At 38.9% G+C, this 22,386-nt stretch overlaps 1 protein-coding gene across 2 annotated transcripts in view; it reads left to right on the top strand.

Annotated features, from left to right (window-relative positions):
• Positions 1-17,323, top strand: part of Fhl5 (four and a half LIM domains 5) — a 45,875-nt gene extending 28,552 nt beyond the window's left edge. For both annotated transcript variants that reach the window (XM_052176166.1, XM_052176165.1), the window contains 4 exons: positions 352-526; positions 2,062-2,231; positions 7,666-7,852; positions 13,514-17,323. In XM_052176166.1, the coding sequence (XP_052032126.1) occupies positions 352-526; positions 2,062-2,231; positions 7,666-7,852; positions 13,514-13,680 (699 nt within the window). In that variant the 3' untranslated portion in view covers positions 13,681-17,323. The remainder of the gene's footprint in view (positions 1-351; positions 527-2,061; positions 2,232-7,665; positions 7,853-13,513) is intronic.
• Positions 17,324-22,386: the final 5,063 nt, after the last annotated feature.

Raw genomic sequence — 22,386 nt, 5'->3', positions numbered from 1 at the left:
TCGCTTCTCCCTTCCCTTTGCTTTAAGTGTTGTCATTTGTTTGTTTGAAGTCTCAATGGATAGTAAGATACTGCAACTAAAAAAAAAATTAAAATTATTCCATGTAAAACCTGTCTGGTGCACTATAAAAGAACAATAGAGAAAATTGACAAAATCCAGAGAGATCATTTCTCAGTGGCCTTTCATTACCCAGGTCTCCTTTCTACATATAACAGTTTCAACAGCTCTCCCTGAAGCTAGCTAGTGGCACAATTTACCGGCACTAGGGTCCCAAGAATGTCCCCTCTTGTCTTAGGAAACAGCTTATTTTATTACAAGTACATTTAATGAACTTTATTCACTGTCTGAAAGGATCTTTGCTACAAAAACCGCCACTGGCATGAAGGATGCTTCAGGTGCAACAAATGCCACCACTCTCTGGTGGAAAAACCTTTTGTCGCCAAGGATGAGCGCCTGCTGTGCACGGACTGCTATTCCAATGAGTGTTCCTCCAAGTGCTTCCACTGCAAGAGAACCATCATGCCCGGTGAGATCCTGCAGGCTCTGCCTAAGGAGACTGCATCTCTATTCAGTGTGCATCACTGGCTCCCTACACTGCCTTAAGGAGTGTGGTTCTCGCTTTCTTCCTCTTCATCTGTTATTCTTGAACAAATAAATCATGGTGCTCTGCAGTTCTGTAATAGTATTGTGGTGGCCATGTCTTCTTTTTCATAAAACCTAATTCATAGAGACTTGTTGAGCCAGAGACAGAAGTGAAGGATAAAGCTTACACCTGAAGGACAACTGAAAACGCTGTGCCTTGGGTACAGTCAGTGGCTTTAAAGGGATCAGGCTTCACAAGAGATGGGTCTTAATCCTCACTCTGTCTTTAATTCATTTATTCATTTATTTTATTTGTGTTTTTTTTTCTCCTTTTGGGAATGTCAGAGGACAACTTTTGTGAGTCAGTTTTCTCCTTTCACCATATGGGATCCAGGGATCAACCTTAAGTCATCAGGCATAGTAGCAAGTTCCTTTACTAGTTTAGCCTTTTCAGTGGGCCAAAAGGCATGACTGTATACCTCTATACAAACTGGTTTGAGGGGAATTGCTTTCTTTCAGGGAAAATGGCCCATGTAGATAACTTCAGTTAAAAATTTTAATTAAAACACAATTATATCATTTTCCTTCTTAATCTTCTCCCTCCTTCCCCTCCTAAGTTTGTCCCCCTCTCAAATTTCCAGCCTCTTCTTTAACCTTTGTTGCTTCATAGGCATGTAAGCAAATAAACATATAAACACTACCTAATGAGTCCTTTTAGTGGCTCCTAAAGGTGTGTATTCTAGTACTGACCATTTAGTACTAAACAACTAATCAGGACTCATCCCTGGGAAATACTAATAATTTCTCTCAGCATCCCTTAATTGTAGCTCTTCACCTAGGTATGAGGCCTGATGAAATTTCCCCTGTGGGAGAGCATCAACTGTTCTGGGAATTGTTCAGGTTTAGTTTACGCATCCATGTTTAGATTCCATGAATGCAGGTCCCTTCTCATAGCTAAAAGGGACTATTTGACGGCAGATTTCCTGTTTCTCTGGCTCTTAACGTCTTTCTTCCCTCTCTGCTATGTTCCCTTTATTTTGGTCTTTTCCTGTCCGGTGGGTCAATCAATGCCCCAATTCTAGTTATTATTACTATCACTACTATCATTGTTATTAACTCCAATAAATTCAGACAGCCTTCTCACGATATGGATCTCAGGGGTAGTGTCCTGGGCATTTATAACAATCCTTGATGATGACAGCTCAATCTAAACCATGAGCCATCCCAATCTCTTCCTACAGGACTTTCCCATCACATATGCAGAGACTGTAAGAGGTTTTCCTTATGGGGGGCCCATTCTTATTGTAGCAGGTCTGCAGCACTCCTTCTTTCCTCTAATGTCTCAGATAACACAAAATGTTGCTTCACTAAAGGGCAATTCGCTTACTACTATTATACTTTAAATACTGAGGTACGTCTTCTTATAGGAAACATGAACATGCCAGGCTTGTACTAACAGTGTCTTACTTTGGCATTCAGGTTCTCGGAAAATGGAATTTAAGGGCAATTACTGGCACGAAACTTGCTTTGTGTGTGAGCACTGCCGGCAGCCAATAGGAACCAAGCCTTTGATCTCCAAGGAGAGTGGCAATTATTGTGTGCCCTGCTTTGAGAAAGAGTTTGCTCATTACTGCAACTTCTGTAAGAAGGTAACTCTCTAAAGATGGTAAAGCAGCAGATCTTCCAGAACACTGTTTTTGTTCCTGTCATCATTATTTGTTTTGTTTTGTTTTTTGTTTTATTTTGTTTTATTTTTAGCTGCCTTATGTATTTGGAATGAAGTGAGCCTATTATGCTGTATTTAATATATGAGGTAATCTTTAAGTTTATCACATCCCAAACTCAAACTATCACCATGAAGGTGATCTACTGTTTTTACTAGCCATAAATTCCACCTTAGATCATGGATCTAATATTCAACGATGCACTGGTGACTCGATCTCTCAGTCCCATTCCCTGCTTTAGAGACACTTTGTTCTGGTACAGGTACATTTCTCTTTGCTTCCTAGAAGACAGCTTTGATGCATTTAGCATTCAATTTTGATCCATTTAGTATTATGTGTTTCAGAGAAATAAAGATTTGCCTCTCAGAGTGACTGAGGGAAACAGGGTACTAGGAAACTTTCCTATTATTTTCTAGTAACTGAGCATCTCTTCTGGGCTCAAGGCTCTGCCTTTTCAAGGCTTAAGTAGGTGACAGATCATGAGAGAAATCCAGTTGGCACGCAGACACAGAAAGCCCAAGAGCTACGATTTCCTTCATCTCCCACAACAGCACAAGATGAATCACACTCTCACTTCCTTTCCATTCAAAGCACACTTTCTAGTAAGGAAAAGTCATTTTTAAAAAAAAAAAAACGTGACCCAACATTTCCTCTTCCATGCCTAAATGTGGAAAAACAACTCATGTCCATCATCTTGATGAAGCCTGTCTGTATTTCATAAAATATATATTGATATTCTTGAAGAAATCCTTAACACATGAAGCATCATGAATTTAGAATGGCACTGAGAGTTGAAGGAGAAGAAGGAATCGTGGCGATGGGTTGGTTCCCTGGCTCCCGAATACGGTGATGCTTTGACGTCCTGACAGCTCTCTTAAAACTACTTTTATTCAGAGTTTCTGAGCTAATATCCACTTATCCGTGACTGTATTCCAAGTGTGTTCTTTTGTGATTGGGTTACCTCACTTCGGATGATATTTTCCAGATCCAACCATTTGCCTAAGAATTTCTGAATATCCAAGACACAATTCACATATCAAATGACACCCAAGAAGGAGGAAAGAGAGGTCCCTGGTCCTGAAAATGCTTGTCCCAGCATTGTAGGGGAATACCAGGACAGAGAAGTAGGAGGGGGTTGATAGGAGAATGGGCGGAGGGAAGAGGGCTTAGGGAACTTATGGGGAGGGGGGAACCGGGAAAAGGAAAATCATTTTGGATGTAAACAAAGAATATTGAAAATAAAAAATTATAAAAATAGAAAAAAAACTAAACTCAAGAGAAAACAACAACAACAACGACAACAACAACAACAAAACTCATGGAAGATGTCTGAGCCTTCATAGGATTCCAACTGTGATATAATTGGAAATTTCCAGCAGTGGATGATGGTCAGGAGTTCCCTCAGATTGTGTCTCATATGCATGGTTCCTCGAATTCTGTTTTACCCTACCCTTGACTAACCTTGATTATTTTCAGTTGCAAGTTAAGGAGTTTGGAGACCAAAACCAGCATGTAGTGATGGATGGAGCCAGGCTGAGGATGCTCTTTATGTGTCCCTTAATAGCTGCTGCTTTCTTCCATTGACTACTGGTAAAAGCCCATTTTTAGAGAGACATGCATATTTCTTGAAAAATAAAGTTTAAATACATTAAAGACAAAAAAAACCCCTACTTTTATATTTGCATTTGGACAGCTGGAAGGCTCATTCAGCTTCCCAGGCTGTGGGAGGCTGTGGTTATGTGGAGGATAGGATTTGAGGCATCAGAAGCTAAAGAAATGCTCTTATTGACTTACATACAGAGAGTGACTCAGGTTATTTCGATTTGAATTTTAAACTATGCATTCCTTTCTAAAAAAACCAAAAAATAATAATAAAAGCTGGATATAAACGACTGTGATCAAAGCAAAGGAAAAAGATTCTTTCCGATTCAAACTAAAACTTTGCTTATATAAAACCAAACTATTTGACATCCAGACCTTTAAATAACCCTGCTCCCATTTTATTTTTGTTACACTAGAATATTCTACTAAAAGATTGGTAGCCCAAACTGTAAGTGCTGAAAATTCAATTCTTAACAGTGAAAATAGAGTTAAAGGTGTTCTTCGGTGCTTTAGTTTCTCTGCTGTGTTCAAAATCGTTGTTGCTGGGAAGATGGCACTGAGTGCAAAAGCACTTTCTGCATAGGCCTGAAACTAAGAGTTCAGATCCCCAGATCCCACACAAAAGCCGGGCCAGGTGGCACAAATCCAAAACCAGAACCAGTCCGGATGAAATGGAAAAGTTCAGTGATGGATCCTGTCTCACAAACTATGGTGGAGAGCAATAGACAAACTTCAAACCTGTACACAGAGACAGGAAGAAAGAAAGAAAGAAAGAAAGAAAGAAAGAAAGAAAGAAAGAAAGAAAGAAAGAAAGAAAGAAAGAAAGAAAGAAAGAAAGAAAGAAAGAAAGAAAGAAAGAAAGAAAGAAAGAAAGAAAGATAGAGAGAGAGAGAAAGAAAGATAGAGAGAGAGAGAAAGAAAGAAAGAGAGAGAGAGAGAAAGAAAGAAAGAAAGAGAGAGAAAGAAAGAAAGAAAGAAGGAAAGAAAGAAAGAAAGAGAAAGAAAGAGAAAGAAAGAAAGAAAGAGAAAGAAAGAGAAAGAAAGGAAGGAAGAAAGTAAGAAAGGAAGGAAGAAAGAAAGAAAGGAAGGAAGAAAGAAAGAAAGAAAGAAAGAAAGAAAGAAAGAAAGAAAGAAAGAAAGAAAGAAAGAAAGGAAGAAAGAAAGAAAGAAAGAGAAAAGAAAGAAAGGAAGAAAGAAAGAAAGGAAGAAAGAAAAGAAAGAAAGGAAGAAAGAAAAGAAAGAAGAGAGAAAGAAAGAAAGAAAGAAAGAAAGAAGAGAGAAAGAAAGAAAGAAGAGAGAAAGAAAGAAAGAAAGATGAGAAGAAAGAAAGATGGAAAGAAAGAAAGATGGAAAGAAGGAAAGATGGAAAGAAGGAAAGATGGAAAGAAGAAAGAAAGAAGAAAGAAAAAAAGAAAGAGAAAAAAAGAAAGAGAAAAAGAAAGAAAGGAAGGAAGAAAGGAAGGAAGAAAGGAAGGAAGAAAGAAACACACACACAGACACACACACAAACACACACACACATTACTGTCTCCACTTTGCAGGGGAAGAAACTTTTAAGTCGGTGGTCAAACCAAACTTGGCTATTAGATTTCATCTCTGCTGCCTACTTCTTCAAAAGGAATATAATCACAGGCAAACTTTTTTTCAAATGTTCCAGAGCTTTGGGATATATTATTTTTGCAGAGAATCCATTTTTCAACTTTCTGATCTTTTAAGCACAGCCTACAAATCATTTGACCAAACAAATCAAAGGAAGCATGATTTTGCCTGCGCCTGCTGACAGGCGTTTGAAGTCAGTGGGAGGCACTCTCAATTGCTTTACTTCACACACACCACTGTGCTCCTCATTTACGTATTCAGAACAGTAGAGTGTGCTTTTTCACTTCTCAAAAAATTGACTCATACCAAAAATCTTTAGTTTCTAAGAAACTTGATATAAGGTTAAAGTGTGTTTAGAATAGTTTTTTCAAAAACTTGTATAAAAGACAAACTATGTCTGTGTTTGTCAGCAGACAAAGACGGCTTAACATAGGGTTACATTTTTTTTATTATGGTATTTTTTATTAGATATTTGCTTTATTTACATTTCAAATGTTATCCTCTTTCCTTGTTACCCATCTGAAAACCCCATATCCCATCCCCCTTTTCCCTGCTTACCCCCCCCCATTTTCCTGACCTGGCATTCCCCTACACTGGGGTGTTGAGCCTTCATAGGACCAATGGCCTCTCCTCCCATTGATGTCTGAAATGGCCATCCTCTGCTACATATGTACCTGGAACCATGGCTCCCTTCTCCCTCTTTGGTTGGTGGTTTAGTCCCTAGGAGCTCTGGGGGCACGGGTGGGGCGGTACTGGTTGATACATATTATTATTCTTTCTGTGGGGCTGCAAACCTCTTCAGCTCCTTGTGTCCTTGCTCTAGCTCCTCCATTGAGGACCTTGTGTTTAGTCTATTGGTTGGCTGTGAGCCACCGGTATTTTGATCCACCTTCCAAGAAGGATCAAAGTATCCACACTTTGGTTTTCCTTCTTCTTGAGCTTCATGTTACATTTTTAACTTCTAGTAAAATTGATACAGATCTGTAGCACTCTAATACCTTCAATAGCGCATTTCTTTGGTCTTTGTAAGAGATGGACATGAACATATTCCAGTTTCCTTAGAAGCTCTGAGGTCAACATCCATGGATTTCAATGAATAGATGATTGTAAAGTAGCTACACAGGAACACTTAGCAAGATGTTTCAACCTTTAAAATAGCGTGAAAATTAAATTGGCTTTAAAAAGGATGTAGTGTGGGCTAGCTAAATGGTAAAATATTCCCCTAGCTACAGGGCCCTAGGTTCAATCCTCAGCAATATACAAGCAAAATGAAGATCTGACAAGCATCTGAGGCTCAGTGTACAGTGTTACAGATCCTGTGAGTCCATGCCCAGCTTCTGTGTGGGTGCTAGGAATCTAAACTCTCTGCATCATTTGAGCCCTGACATTGAAAAGTCACCCATTAGTTTCAACCACTTTCTTCTTCAATGTACATTAGCGTGGCTTTCCAACAAGACTGAGCTTACAGAGTATGTGCAAGTTTCAGTACAATCTCTCAGTAGCTGTAGCAAATGACCCTGTCATCATCAAGCACTCAACTGCTCATCTCCAGAAAGACCAAGGCTAGGCCATGTAGAGGTGCCGAGGATATCCAGAAAGGGCCATCCTTAATCCAGTACTGAGGATGGGGGAAGAAGCTAGTCATTGTTAGCCATGATGATGCGCATCAGCTCCACCCAGGATCTCCACCCCTCAGTGTTCTCTCATGCTGAGACACTTCCAAGAAAAGTACCGCAGTTTCTGTTCTGTTTTATTATGTTTTCCAGCATTCTTCAAGGTCAGGAATTGATATAAATATGGTAAATAGAACTATAATAGCCCTAGCAAAGATACAAATAAGAGCTTACTGAAAGATAAAGTAAATCATGTACCTGCTTACTTTACGGTGTCCCAGAGTCCAAAGTGGTTCCACCTCTTTTCTGGTTCATTGTTTAAGAAAATTGGACATATTTTCATTTTTGATGTTCTGTATGATCTCTATAACACTTGGATTTTCATGTTGTTTTCTAAAAACCCTCAGATGTTTTCAAGGAAACAGAGCATCCTAACACAGTGTGGTACATAGTTCAGAGCACCACATATGGGGACAGAGAAGCGGGAGATTATCTGAATTACAAGGGCACACATGCTCATTGCCTTTCTGATGATGCTTTGGCAGGTGATAACTTCTGGTGGGATAACCTTCCGTGACCAAATATGGCATAAAGAGTGTTTTCTGTGTAGTGGCTGCAGGAAAGAGCTTTATGAGGAGGCATTTATGTCAAAGGATGATTTCCCCTTCTGCCTGGATTGCTACAACCATCTTTATGCTAAAAAGTGTGCAGCCTGTAACAAACCCATCACTGGTAAGTGCTTCATCTCAGTGTGGTCTCCACCACGATGCAGTTAGAACTATGGAAAATGCTACCTAGAAAATCTAGGAAAAGCAAATAAATATGTAATTTCTATCAATTAAATTTTCTTTTGAGATAAACACAAGTATATACCCACTTATGAATTTTACATGGGGCTCTCAAGGAAATGACGGGGTATAATTTAGGTATTGACATTATAAAAAGTAAGTACTAAACTTCCTAGTATGGTTTCTAAGGACACTCACAGTCCAAGGTAGGAAAGCAGGTAAACCTAAAGGTCAGAGAAGGCTCTGATAAGGAAGTCCAATTTGAGAGTCTTTGAGGAGTTGAGAGGGCAGAAGGGGTACTATTAAATCAGAATCCTACTTCCCAATAAAAGCCAAATCAGATTTAAAATACAAACGGTTTTAATTAAATTCGACTATTCTATAAAATAGCCAAAGCTATAGCTAGAATAACAACAGAACAGGAAATGGCTGGATTTCTTTTTTAGATGCTTTTAACAAATACATTACTCCTTTATCTGCATTCACTTGCAGTAACGTTTGATTATGAAAAAAAAAAAAACAATATAGCATTCTACTAAAGAAGCAAAGTACATGAGACATGGCCTGAAAAATAATGTAGATGACAAATCGATCCATACTAAGTAGCTTCTCCCAGGGCTGGAAGACTGCATTGTGTTTTTCTCAGAACCATCTCTGAAATGTTAATCCTGTGGTAAAGAGGCTGAAACCAGCATGAGACTTGAGAAACCCAGCAGCTATCCTTCCAGGCAATTTATTGTCATTAATAATGTGACAGACCTATATTTCCACTTTCCATTCCCCGTATTCTTAGAACATATTTCACTTTTTAGCTCAGATTGCATAAGAACAAATTAAGTTATTCCCTTTCCTATTCTAACCTCGTCTCTCTCCCTCTTACTCTCTTTCTCTTTTCTCTCCCTCCCTCCTTTCCTTCCCTCCCTTCCTCTCTTCTTCTCCCCAAGTCTCTCCTGAATCTATGTACATTTTCAAATAAAGGAAAATACTTACCATGCTAAGCTAAAATTGAAGGTTTTCCACTTGCAAAAAGAGAAAGTAGTTTCCAGGTTAAGCACAATCTTATTTGTCTATACAGGGGCACTATGTTTTTCAGATTCATGCAGGTCCCTAGAAGTGTTTGGCTAGCAGACAGGTTTAACTTGCCTGGTATTTAATTGGCAAGGTTGGGAAGACAACTAATATTAAATCCATTGTTGCAACTAAAAGCACATTACGAGCTTGCCACAGTCAGGCTGCCATCACAGTACCTAAGCCACCCTTGTAAGCAGAGAGGCTGCCCTGTTAGAGGGGCAGGTCCTCCCTGTTTCTCACTTGCTTCCTCCACCACTAAGCAGTGTTACCTATGTCCATGGCTCTTTCGAGGTCTCACATTAGCAATGCCAGACTACTGGGCTTCTGAGCACTTACTCCTAACCGCTCCACTCCCTTGCCTCCTGCAAAGGGAGACAGTTACCAGCTCCATCACTTTTAGGATGAGGCACTTCCTGAGGTTCAATAACACCAGACCTCTAGATTCCCCCTAGGAAATCCTCCCATCACAGCCTGCTCGAATTTCAGTTGAACTGGGCAAGAAAAAAAAAGGTCCTGTGATGAGAAAATTAAGGTGTTAAATAATTCAAAATATTTTTACAGCTCTTGGAGAATTCTAAGCGTTAAGGGCAATCTCACGGAGCTTATACAAGCCCTTAACTTGATGGGGTTCAATTCTGATCCCTGACAGACTCGTGCCTACATGATGTTTCTAGTGAATGTACCATCAAGCGTCATTCGTTATGGACAGAAACCAACACTTTTTTATACAATCACATAAAACGAAATACCAGACTGAAAGCTAATCTGGGTCAATCTAAAGTAATTTCTAAGGATTGTCTCCAGACTGAAATGTAGGCAAAAACTTTGAGCTCATTCTAATATTTCTTAAATATATGTAAAGCCCCAAAGTCAGGCTTCTTTAAACCAGACCCCTCTGAGTGAACACACAACGGGGGACGCTAGGAAAGCTGTGTATTTTTCTTCAAAGAGTTGTGAATTCATGGAAACCCTTAGGCACCTAAGGAGCTATGCCTTCTTATAGAGAAGGTCAAGTTCAGAAAACTTATTGTGCATTGTGCTGACTACAGTGAATGATAACCTATTATCTAATTGAAAAATCTAAAAAAAAAGACTGAATTTTAAAGAATGTATCTGAAGTAATGCATGTTAATTAGATTGATTTGGGCATTCCATAATGCTTGCATATGACATCATACTGCATACTGCACACAAATACAATTTAAAATCAATATTAATTTTAGGATACTCTCTTTATGTTAGAATGTTTTTAGTATAGTATCCTATATTAACTAAATCTATCTACAGGTGGGTACATGTGATTTGCTGATGCTGTTACAATGAATTGGCTCCAGTTGAACTAATTGCAGATATAACTATTAGTTTCTTTTTTGTTTTATTTTTAATTAAAATATAATTATATCACCTCTTCCATTCACCTTCTCTCTTCTTCTCAAACTCCTCCCATTTCCCCCTTTACTCTCAATTTGATACTTTCCACTGATTGTTGTTATATCACACACACACACACACACACAGAGAGAGAGAGAGAGAGAGAGAGAGAGAGAGAGAGAGAGAGAGAGAAAGAAAGAGTACAACCTACTGCATCTGTTTGTTTGCATGTTTTCAGGGATGATCTCTCTGTACTACATAACCAATTAGGGCACCACTCCCTGGGAGGGGCCAGTTCTCCCTAGCTCTGCAGTCCTTAGTTACCTGTAGTTCTAGAGGTTGTAGTTTTCTAGGGGTAGTTCTTTGTCTAGGGGCTGGAATTAGTGATATATTTTTCACCTTCTGAATCTATTGATAGCATCACTATTCAGGTGCTGTTAATGCAGCCTTCTCTAGGAAACACAACTCACACACTACATAGTCCATCCCTTCTTCAAAGATGTCCCCTAATAGTAAAGTGCAGGAGTTGTGTTGTGACTGTAACTGTTGGGACTGGGTGCCACACCATTTCTGCCTTTTGTCTAATTGTGGTTTTTCTATAATGGTCTCCATTTGCTTTAAAGAGAAGTTTTATTGATGATAGATGAGAGCTACACTTATTTGGGAGTATAAGTATCGCTCCTCTTTTAAGATGTTCACTACCTCTTGAACTGTCTGAGCTAGATGAAACAACTTGATGTAATGGAAGTACTCTAAACTTGGCAATACAGGACCTTGGTTCTGCCTGAGTTGCTGGCTACTGTGTGTGACTATTGGTAAATAACTCCCCCTGGAGGCCCACACTTGCCATTAGTACAAAATGAGCCAGAAAAGGACCACATATTAGCTTCCCTCCCATCCTTTTTATTTAGAGAAAATAGAGTTTCAAGCACTAAGTTTCTACAGAAAGATGCACTACCATGCTCAGTTATGCGCTACACAACGATAAGGTTAACTTAGTGGAGTTAATATCATAGGCTGCAAAGCCAGGCTAAAGAATCTGAGACAGATCTTGCCAGCTAGTACGCTTAGGTGACTTGGCTTAATAAACTTGGCTGAATGTCACTGTTCCTTAGTATTTATCTACAAATTGAATATAATGCTCATATTTACTCTATGGAGGTCAAACAAGGACTCTATACACATGTTGGGACTTAAGCTGGACAGTGACAAACTCCAGAACTGAACAAATGCTATCTTTTATTTTATTGGTTTATCCTGGTAAAAAGGAAGCCAGTTGAAGCAGGTTCAATTTCTTGTCCCCCTCCTCTTTTTTTGAGATGGGGTCTCAATATGTAGCTCTGCAGATACTCAGATATATATTACTCAATATGTACACTAGGCTGGCTTTTGACTCCCATAGAGTCCAAAAGAAGTATATACAACCAAAACGAACTAAACACCATGGCTAAAAAAGTAAGTTGGGGAGGAAAGGAAAGGAAAAGCAAAAGGGGAGGAAGGCTTACACTTCCACATCACTTCCGTATCCATCACTGAAAACTTCCATACCAATGGTCATCATTGAAGGAAGTCAGGACTGGAGCTCAAATGACAGGAACCCAGAGGCAGGAGCTGATGCAGAGCCCATGGAGGGATGCTGCTTACTGGCTTGCTCCCCATGGTTTGCTCAGCCTAATTTTTTATAGAATGCTGGCCCCCAATTACTAATTACTAAATTACTAAGTTCCCTCTAGGCTTTCTGACAGCTAGATATAATGGAGGCATTTTCTCAGTTGAAGCTCCCTCCTCTCTGACTACTCTAGCTTGTGTCCAGTTGACAAAAAAGCTAGTCAGTATAGCATACTAATAGTTTACTCTTATTGCAAGATAATGATAGGACTATCACAGATATGTAAGATACATGTTTAATAAAGAAAAGAAAATCACATATGAGTGAAAAAAAGAAGTAAAAAAAAAAAAGGAAAAGACGACTGCTCTTAAGTATGGTAGAGGAGAAAGTATATTGCAGATTAAAGGGAATGCATAGCCAGAGTATAGATAAGGCCTGAGGGATGCTGGAAAAACCTGGTAGCCAGGGCCCCTTTGATATGATGAGTAGGCACCTCAACCATTAGTCCCAGGTTTGACAGTTAACAGGATCTTAATTTCTTTATGAGCTAACCTCTGTATAAAGACAGAGAGATGGCTCAATGGTTAGGAGCACTTGCTGCTTAATCATAAAGACCAGAGTTCAAATGCAAGCATCCATGTTATTAATTCACAGCCACCTATGAATGAATACAGGTCCGAAGGATCCAACACCTTTGTCTGGCATTCTCAGACACCTGTACACACACGTGCACAAAAACACAGATGCAAATATAAACATCTTTTTAAGTGAGAAAATGTTAAATAAAACTACTTTATCATTTTCAGAGAACTTAAATGAAGTAGGTTAATATTCACACTTTGTGGGCCATTATATCATAAGAGAATTAGGTAATGCATGTGAATCAGCAAAGGAAATATATTTCGTCACTCCATAAGTGACAAGCAAGTCACTAGAAACCCATGACATGAATATTACTTAGAGAGAATTGTCAAATGAAATGACAATTCAGCTTGTAACATTCTGATCACTTCCCCTTCTAGAACTTTCTCCTTACAACTACTTGACATAAGTTTGTTGAGATGTATCTTGAAATTACATTAGACAGACAGGGATCAATGTTTCAATGAGTGCTTTAAAAAGTAATTTAGCTCAAATAAAGTCAAAGTTGTGATGGGGGGCTGAAGACTCTCTTGGAATCCATCTCTGAATAAAGAGGTATCTACAGTGAAGAGACTCCTCCATTTACATTCAAATTCTGAGCTGAAGCAGCTTCAGGGCAAAGTACTGTAATTGTTCCTATGGAATAGCTCTAGGACAGTCTGGAAGATATTCTCAAGTTTCCAGAAGACTGTGCCCCGATCCTCCCAAAATAGGAATCACTCCAGGCTCAGAAGCATATATTCCTTTCATGGTATTTTCAATTTGCAGAGAAGAAAACTTGATCACATAAAGAGCAGAGCCAACTGCATTCATGTTTGGGTACTGTGGGGGTTCCATATCCCTACTACTCTGTAGCTTCCCAATTTGGTCATTGAAAGAATGAGTTACTCTTTATATCCTATTCCTTTACAGGCCTCAGAGGTGCCAAGTTCATCTGCTTTCAAGACCGCCAGTGGCACAGTGAGTGCTTCAATTGTGGAAAGTGCTCGGTCTCCTTGGTGGGTGAAGGATTCCTGACCCAGAACATGGAAATCTTATGCCGCAAGTGTGGCGGCTCCGGGGCAGACACTGACGCATAGAAAGAGACAAGTCTCTCCCCACCTGAATCCACTTTGCCCTTGCTCTCACTAAATCTGGAACTTAGCGGCACTAATATTTTTTTTATTTGTATTTTAGAAAGCAGTTTAGTGTGGGGTATATAGCATAAAAGGTTTAGCATGCTTTGTAATTGAACTCTATATTAAGAAACACACAGAAGCCACAGTCCAATGGAAATCAGGTACTATGCCTTAAGCCTGTATCTCCTTGCAAAATACTGCACTCTACTGTTCAGAACAGGATGATACTTTTTTTTCCAGAGCAATGGCCTATACATAGTGATTGTGAATGTTCCTGCTGATGGACATTTTTCAAACTGCAGAAAGAAAACAACAAGATCCAGCTGACAAGAGACAAATGTTTGCATTTTAAGCTAGTTGGTTATATCTAACATGATAGATTGAATATGAATAGCAGGATAACAAGATTTATGAGAAAATCAATTAGTAATCATCACATTTTATGATCATTCTTTTAGAATGCTTTTAGAGTCATTCTTTGTTGACAAAAACTGAATAAGAGTTGAAAAACTATGGATTTTCTTCATATATAAATTTTCCACTACCAGTGGCACCTTAGTCAATAGAATTAGACAATTATAGTACCTTTATACTTAAGTACAAGGGTATCATCTCTACCTAGGGAAAGCCAAGCATGGATTTTGACACATTTTATATTAGTTTTATTTTCTAAGCTCACAATGGCTTTTCTAAATGCTTACAGGTTCTATCTACTCTAAGTGAATAGAACCAGAATAATTGTTCTCCCCGAAAGCAAAACTTTAGAGTAAATAGATCATTAAATTTTCACTCATAAAAATTAATGTTAGGGAATCAGTTCAATGTTAGAACATGACTTTCATTCAGATATCTAAGGCATAATAGAATGCATAATTATTTCTAAACTTCACACATTTTGCCTTCAAAATTACATAGATGATTAACGGTCAAACATAAAAGTGAAAACTGGTAAAAGTAACAGCTTAAAAATAATAATTCACCGCTGGTTACTCAGGACCTGCAAGTAAGCACAGTGCAACACCTCCATCCTTCCCACCTGCCCAAGTGATGCTCGCACCACCCACCTGCCCCAAAGCCAGCAAGCCACCCCAGGGCTCTAGTCTGCTGCATGCCCAGGATTTCCAAACACTGAACACCAGTCCACAACGTTCATTCTGTCACACAGGAAATTTAGTGGGGATTCTACCATCCTACAAAAAACCTTTGTTTCAGATACCAATTGATCACAGCCCTCTCTAGCCTAGGACAAACAGAAGTCTCTTCTCTTGATGTTTGGTCATCACCCTTGGTTACAAGAGCTCATCTGTAGAAAGTTCAGGAGAAAACCTCTCCCAGATATAGTAATAAGTTGAGTTTCAGATTAGTGCAAAAGCTTTAAACGTTAAGATTCTAAGTCAAGAAGAACAAAGGGCCATGCCAGATGACATTGGTGAAAAGTGCGTCACCAGAGAAGCGATTGCGATTGCTATTGCAACAATTAAAATCATGTAAAATACAAGGCATGTTCAGAAAATGGTAAAAACTCCAAGAAACGAATAGAATGCCAGGCCACACATTAAATTTGAAAATCACAATTGTACTTTTGAATGAACAATGGCCAAGATATTTTTCTCATATTAACATTGTAATATGCAGACTAATCAGAATTTTCTTGCATTAAATGAAATTGTACAGGTAATAATACTAAACATGCTTGACCGGTCTGTGACCTAGAAAATAATAATAATGCATTTATTTCTTTAGAGATCTAAGTTCTTTAAAACTTACATAGATGTACAAGATATAGCATTGCCTCCATTAGTCAATTACAGATAAGCATGCAGCATGTGATATTTTCTGGATAAATAATTTGAAAGGTTAGGTGTTTGTTGTGGCATGTGGAGATTGCATTTCATTTTTTAATGATAATGAAAATCAAGCTCTGGACCTAACACATAATGTGCAAGGACTCTACCACTGGTACATATCTTTCTTATTTAATCTTAACAACTAAATGAATTGAATTTCTTGCTAGATAAACATTTTATTATCATATTTAAAGTATAGTTCATAAATACATAGAAATAATTATCTATTTTAACACTGCTTAGTCACCAAATATATATCCAGTACGTGCAGCCCAGAAATAAATATCATGCTTCTGGGACTTTGAGTTGGGAAGAGGATAGATCCAGGCTCAAAAATTAGAGGAGTCCCTTGGAAAGAGCCCTTCCCAGATGCTTAAGGAAAGTGCCACTCTATAGAGAGCATTCATATGCAGTTCAAGAAAGACTTCTTCACAGTGACTCACACAAAGACAGCTCTGGAAAGTGTGGATAATTTGATTTATAAAGAGAAATGTTCTCATAACTAACTTGTTCAAAAAATGGAATGGCTTGACTCAATAAGCAGTGGTCATCCATGATAGTGGGGTCCATCTGCATTGCAGTGTCTTACTCAGGGTTTCTATTCCTGCCCAAACATCAGGACCAAGAAGCAAGTTGGGGAAGAAAGGGTTTATTCAGCTTACACTTCCACATTGTTGTTCACCACCAAAGGAAATTAAAACTGGAACTCAAGCAGGTCAGGAAGCAGGAGCTGAGGAAGAGGCCATGGAGGGATGTTACTTACTAGCTTGCTTCCCCTGGCTTGCTCAGGTTGCTCTCTTATAGAACCCAAGAATACCAGCCCAGGGATGGTACTACACACACTAGGCCCCCTCCCACCTTGATCACTAATTGAGAAAATGCCTTACAGCTGGATCTCATGGAGGCATTTCCTCAACTGAAGCTCCTTTCTCTGTGATAAGTCCAGCTTGTGTCAAGTTGACATACAAAACCAGCCAGGACTTGCAGAGGTAGTCAGAATCGAGTCTCTCACCAGATAGCTTGGCAGCTACCAAGGCACTGTGCTATAGAGCAGAGAGAAATGATATTGCTGCAACTGAAAGTCAGAGGAAGGGAAAAACTTAACTGTGAGGACAAAAGGTGCAAACATATATAACAGGCCATGGAAGTTACCAGCATTCTCAGTTAGGACTGAGGAAGGCCATGACAGTGATCAGATATGCCAGCATGTACACTGTGGGGCAGAGGGCAGAGTAGAGTGGACAGACGTCCCGAAGCTGGATCTCCTGCTCATCATACATACGGGTTAGTGGCTGCAACAGTAAGAGAACAAGCAGCAGCAAGTTAGGGCTAGAGGTGCGTTTGATGGCATAGGTGAATGTACACATGAAATTGACAAGATGCCTTACATCGTTACATCATTTGGAGTTGAAGCCAATAAAACAGGATTTCATCTTTCAAGGAAAACGGGTAGGATTCCCAAGGGTTCAAGACTGAATTAACAAAGCCGTGAAAAACATTGACTGAGACAAATTAGTACCAGGTGGGAAGAGAGACATGATCATGTCACAATCATGGGTTCAAAACTCAGTCATGATGGTTTTAGGAACACATTATATGCTGTAGTAAAAGAGATCAGTCAGGGTGAAAAATGTGTGCCTCTGAGCACAAAAGACCTTCATTAAAAAAACGCTGCAAAATGCCAACATGAAAAATCAGCCTCAAAGCATTTTTGATGTTAGCAATATCACTTTTTAATGTAAGAGTAAAAATACTTTTTAAAGTACTTGACATACTGACATAGTTCATGTGTTAAATTTAAAAATGAATTTTATACTATGATATGCTTATATTTAACCGAGCATATAAATTATTCTCTAATGCTTTAATAGATATTTTATATCTGTAGCTGCCACAATACATTTTTTTTGTTTTACAAATGGTGGTTTTCATAAGATTTTATATTAAGCAAATATATAGTTCACATGGTGGATACTTTTTAAATGGATTTGCAGATTTATTTTTTACATTAGCTGTGCTATAAACACAACAGATAAAGAATAACTTCTTTTCTATTTCTACCTCTATTTCATGCATCTTCATCATTTTTATAATAGATAAATTACTACACTTGGGAATCATCTCAAGGCACAAATAGAAAAATACATTAACTAATTATTGATCCAAACAATCCTTTATTAGGAAATAACCTTTGTCCTGCCTGACTCTTTTTCTAAATTAAACTATTTTTTTTATTTCTAATTACTGTCTCTGAGATCAGGAAAATAGCTCGCTTTAGAAAGATATTCCTGCCATAACTTAGACTATGCTCACTATATTCTTCTTATTTTTTCTGAGTTAGAGGAACTGTTAAACTCTTGGTAGTTTTAAGCTCTTGTTTATTTTATTGAAATCAAGGCCCACAAAACTTTCCCAAATCTACACTGTTTGATTCCATAATTACTTTAGATGATAAATTTGTTTAATGTTTGAACCAATAAATATTTGGGAAAATATCGCTAAACAGACATTTAAAGGTTGCTATTATTATTTTTAGTGACTTTTGAGAAGTCACATTATTTATATGGATACATGAAAGTTAAAATTTATGACCTTGTGTCTTCAAGTATTGTTTCTTCTATTAGTTTCAACCTATCACTAGATATTACAGTGGCCAGGAACAGTGCCTTCATTCTGAACATTTCCCTGAAGCAACATTGAACTTTTAGTTCTCATTAAGCTACCAGTTGTCATTAAACTATGAACATGTCATATAGCCTCACCATCAAGAAATGTCTGGGGGCTGCTGAGGACTCAGCAGTTAAAAGCACATACTACTGTTGGAGAGGACCCAACAGTACAGGTACCTCATGCTGGTCCAGCTGCTCATTAGTTCATTCAGCTCCAAGGGGATCAGTGTCTCTAAGCTCTCCAAACATCTGCATTGTCATGAGCACACACACACACACACACATATGCAAACTCCAACATATACCTGACCCAATGGCTAGTCAATCAGGTAGAGTCAGAATTGTTCTAATTCTAATAAAGAATACACTCACACACATGCATGCATTTATGTGTACATACACATATATAAAAGTATGTGCATGCACACACACAATTAAAAAGAAAATAAATCTTTTTTTTTAAGTGAAAAAAATGCTTGAGCTAGGCAAAATGGGATCTTCTATAATTCATGCTCCTTAGAGTCTCGGAGAAAGGATTAGGAAGGAGAACTCCAGCCTGGAGCAATGAAGTTCACCTGGCAACACAGCAAGACCTGTTTCAAATGTGGAAAGCACTGTCTCAAAACTCTGAGTCTTTTTCTTGATCCCTATCAAGACTTGAGACAGTATTCTTCAAGAGCAGGTGTAAAACTCGGAACTCAGAAATTACTAAATCTGAACTTTATATAAATTATATATTATCAACATAACAGAAAGATGCCATGGGAGAAGATAGTAGGAATCTTCATTGGAATCATACAAATAGTTCAAATTTCTTCTCAGTGGGAAGAATTGTTAAGACTCTTAGTGTTTTAAGATCTTATTATATTAAAAGCAAAGTTATATTGATAACACAAAACTTTATGAAACTTTGTATAATCCCCACTTTTAAGAGAACAGAAATGAGCTTCAACTGTCACTCATGTGCATCCTTAGATGGCCCCAAAATGCATCCAGAAATAGAGACATTCTTTATTAGAATTAGAACAATTCTGACTTCACCTGATTGACTAGCCATTGGGTCAGGTATATATTGGAATAACGGAAGTAGGGGGGTTAATTCTAAAGTTGAAAATCAGAATGGGAAAATCAAACACAAAAGAAACAGGCCCAAAATTTAAGTGTATTAAAGAAAAAAAAACAGAGTTTGTGTGTTTCTGTAAGCATAGGACTGGATACATCTGTGGTTGGGAAAGGGAACCACATACTTTGATAGAACTATAGTCCACATCAGAGGAAATAAGAGCATTTTGATAACGTATTTTCCCAGGAATTGTCATGAACTTATGGATTACATGTCTATAAAAGGTTGTTTGGCCAAATATTAATGAGCTCAGCAGACATTCAACCCAGTGACGCAGTGACATTACATGCTATTCCTACTTTATTCAGAAAGGAAAATCTAATGTGTGAAAGAAATCATACTTGTAACTTTAATTTTTAAAGTCTATTTTTAATGATGGTCTGTCTCAACCCGCAGGACAGTCAAGAGGGTCCCCAGACCACCTAGGAAAAGGCAGGAGACAAGAGATGCAAAAGACGGACAGCAGGACAGTATACTGATCAAGCTGTCAAATTTTATTTTTTACACGAGGCAATATAAAGGGAAGCAAGCAAACTGTAGAGAGGGGTGAAGGGGGAAGATTTACAGGGACTGGAATCACTTCTTAGAAATAGTTTATCAGAGTTTCTGGGTAAAGCTAGTTATTGCTGCTGGAATCTTGGCATGAGGAGATGAAGTGGAAAGGAGCTGCTATAGTAACCTATCTCCTAGTAATCCTAGAAACTACATCTATACAGTTTCACCAACACTATTGCCTAAATATGTGAACCAAACAACACACCAAATTGTGTGGGGGAAGAGTCCACAAGGTCTCAATTCTACACAAATAACTATAGCCAACTAAGGAATGCTGGAAGAAATAGTCAACCCAGTGAAGAATTTATCAACTGGTTATCCAATACTAAATGGTCAGCCTGAAAACACATGAGTAACATACAGACTGAGCAGATTATATTTAGGAATAATTACACATATATGTATATGTAATAAAATTAATTAAATAATAGGTCATGGATTTAAAGAGAAAGGAAGAGTAGATGGGAGGGTTTGGAGGGGGAATGGGAAAGAGATGTGATTATAATCTCAAAAAATAAAAGAATAAAAGAATTCCAGCTCTTCTACTTGCTTGCTATGTGGCATTGAAGTACTAAACTCTGTAAGCCTCCCTTTTCTGTTTTCAACTGGGAAGTTATATCAACGTTAAAAAGCTGAAGATAAGAAAAATATATGAAGGCTACATCAAACCTAACTGGCACTTTCTAATGTATTATAAGTTTCTGAATATCCATTAGGCATACTGTGTGCTCTGGATCATATGTGTGTTTGTATTTTATAAAACTAGCACTCAAATAAATGTCTGACACTGCGTTGACGACCCAGTGAGCACCTAACTTGTAGTTGTGGAAGTGTTATTGCTACACTGCTGGTCTCTTTATGCTGGCAATAGCCATGATTCATGTGTGAATATCTTTAGCCAGTCAATTCAATCATGATGTATGGAATTGCTGATTTGAAAAGCATCGAAATGGAAAATTTATTACTGCAAGTTCAAATAATTACTTAGATGCTTCCATTTTGACACCAGTTTCCTCTGGCCATGTGACTTTGTATGCCTTTTCCAACAAGCACACACGTGTGTACCTGAAGACACCTCTAGGACCTCAAAGTTTATTACATATAAACAGCTTCTAGATTAAGTCAGACCACCCCAAATCAGGAGTCATTTGCCATACATATTATGTGATTTTAGCCAATTGGAAATATAATTGCACCTAATTATCTTACACTGTGTTTTGGTTAGCTCTTATTGTCAACTTGACACAATGTAAAGTCACTTGGAAAGAGGAAGTCTCTATTGAAGAATTGCCTCAATCAGACTGGACTGTAGCTTTGGTTAGTTACTGAACTGAGAGGGCCCACAGCCCACTGTGGACTGCAGCAAGCCTAAGCAGGTGGGTCTGGTCTTCAGTGCTTCTTAGAAGGGGGAAGAAAATACTCACAGGAGGAAATATGAAGATAAAGTGTGGAGCAGAGACTGAAGGAACGACCATCCAGAGTCTGCCCCACCAGGGGTCCATCCCATATACAATCCCCAAACCAGGACACTATTGCAGATGTCGGGAAGTGCTTGCTGAAGGGAGCCTGATATGACTGTCTCCTGAGAGGCTCTGCCAGAGCCTGACATAGAGATGAATGCTCACAGCCCACCATTGGACTGGGCGTGGGGTCCACGATGGAGGAGTTGGAGAGGGGACTGAAGGAGCTGAGGGGGTTTGCAGCCCCATTGGGAGAGCAACAGTGTCTACAGGCCAGAACTGCCCCCCCAGCTCCCGGGGACTGGACCACCAACCAAAGAGTACACAAAAAATGACTCATAGCTCCGGCTGCATATGTGACAGGGGATGGTCTTGTTGAACATAAGTGGGAGGAGCAGCCCTTGGGCCTGAGGGAATTCCATGCCCCAGTGTAAGGGGATTCCAGGGCAGGGTGAGAGGGCAGGGTGAGAGGGCAGGGTGAGAGGGCAGGGTGGGAGGGTGGGTGGTGGAGAGGCAAGGGAGGGGGATGGGATAGGGGGTTCTGGAGGGAAGATCTGGAAAGGGGATAACATTTGAAATGTAAATAAAGAAAATAGACAATAAAAAAAAGAAAAAGAAAAAGAGGTGGAACTCTAAGCAGCTCCAGTCCCATGTCTGGTCTTCCTCAATGCTGACATGCTCTGCCCGCCTTGATAATGGATTGAACCTCTGTACCTATAAGCCAGCCCCAATAAAATGTTGTTCTTTATAAGAGTTGCCTTGGTCATGGAGTCTGTTCACAACAGTAAAAGTCTAAGACAGTGCTGTTGTGTACATCACACATTTGATAATTGTACACTCACTGCACTCACTGACAGGACCTTCCTCTCATTCTTGCCCTGTAGGCTTCACCTGTTCCTGACCCTGCCAGGCCTCCCATCCTGATGTTCTTAATATGTACATTCAGATTGTGCATGTAGTTACTTTGGGTTGAATTCCAGAAAGTAAGGGGGCCGGTTACTTTAGAAAGTCAC

Source organism: Apodemus sylvaticus, chromosome 3, assembly GCF_947179515.1.
Source record: "Apodemus sylvaticus chromosome 3, mApoSyl1.1, whole genome shotgun sequence".
Lineage (NCBI taxonomy): Eukaryota > Metazoa > Chordata > Mammalia > Rodentia > Muridae > Apodemus > Apodemus sylvaticus.
Note: the sequence above shows the minus strand (reverse complement) of the source record. Positions and strands in the feature narration are given on the sequence as shown.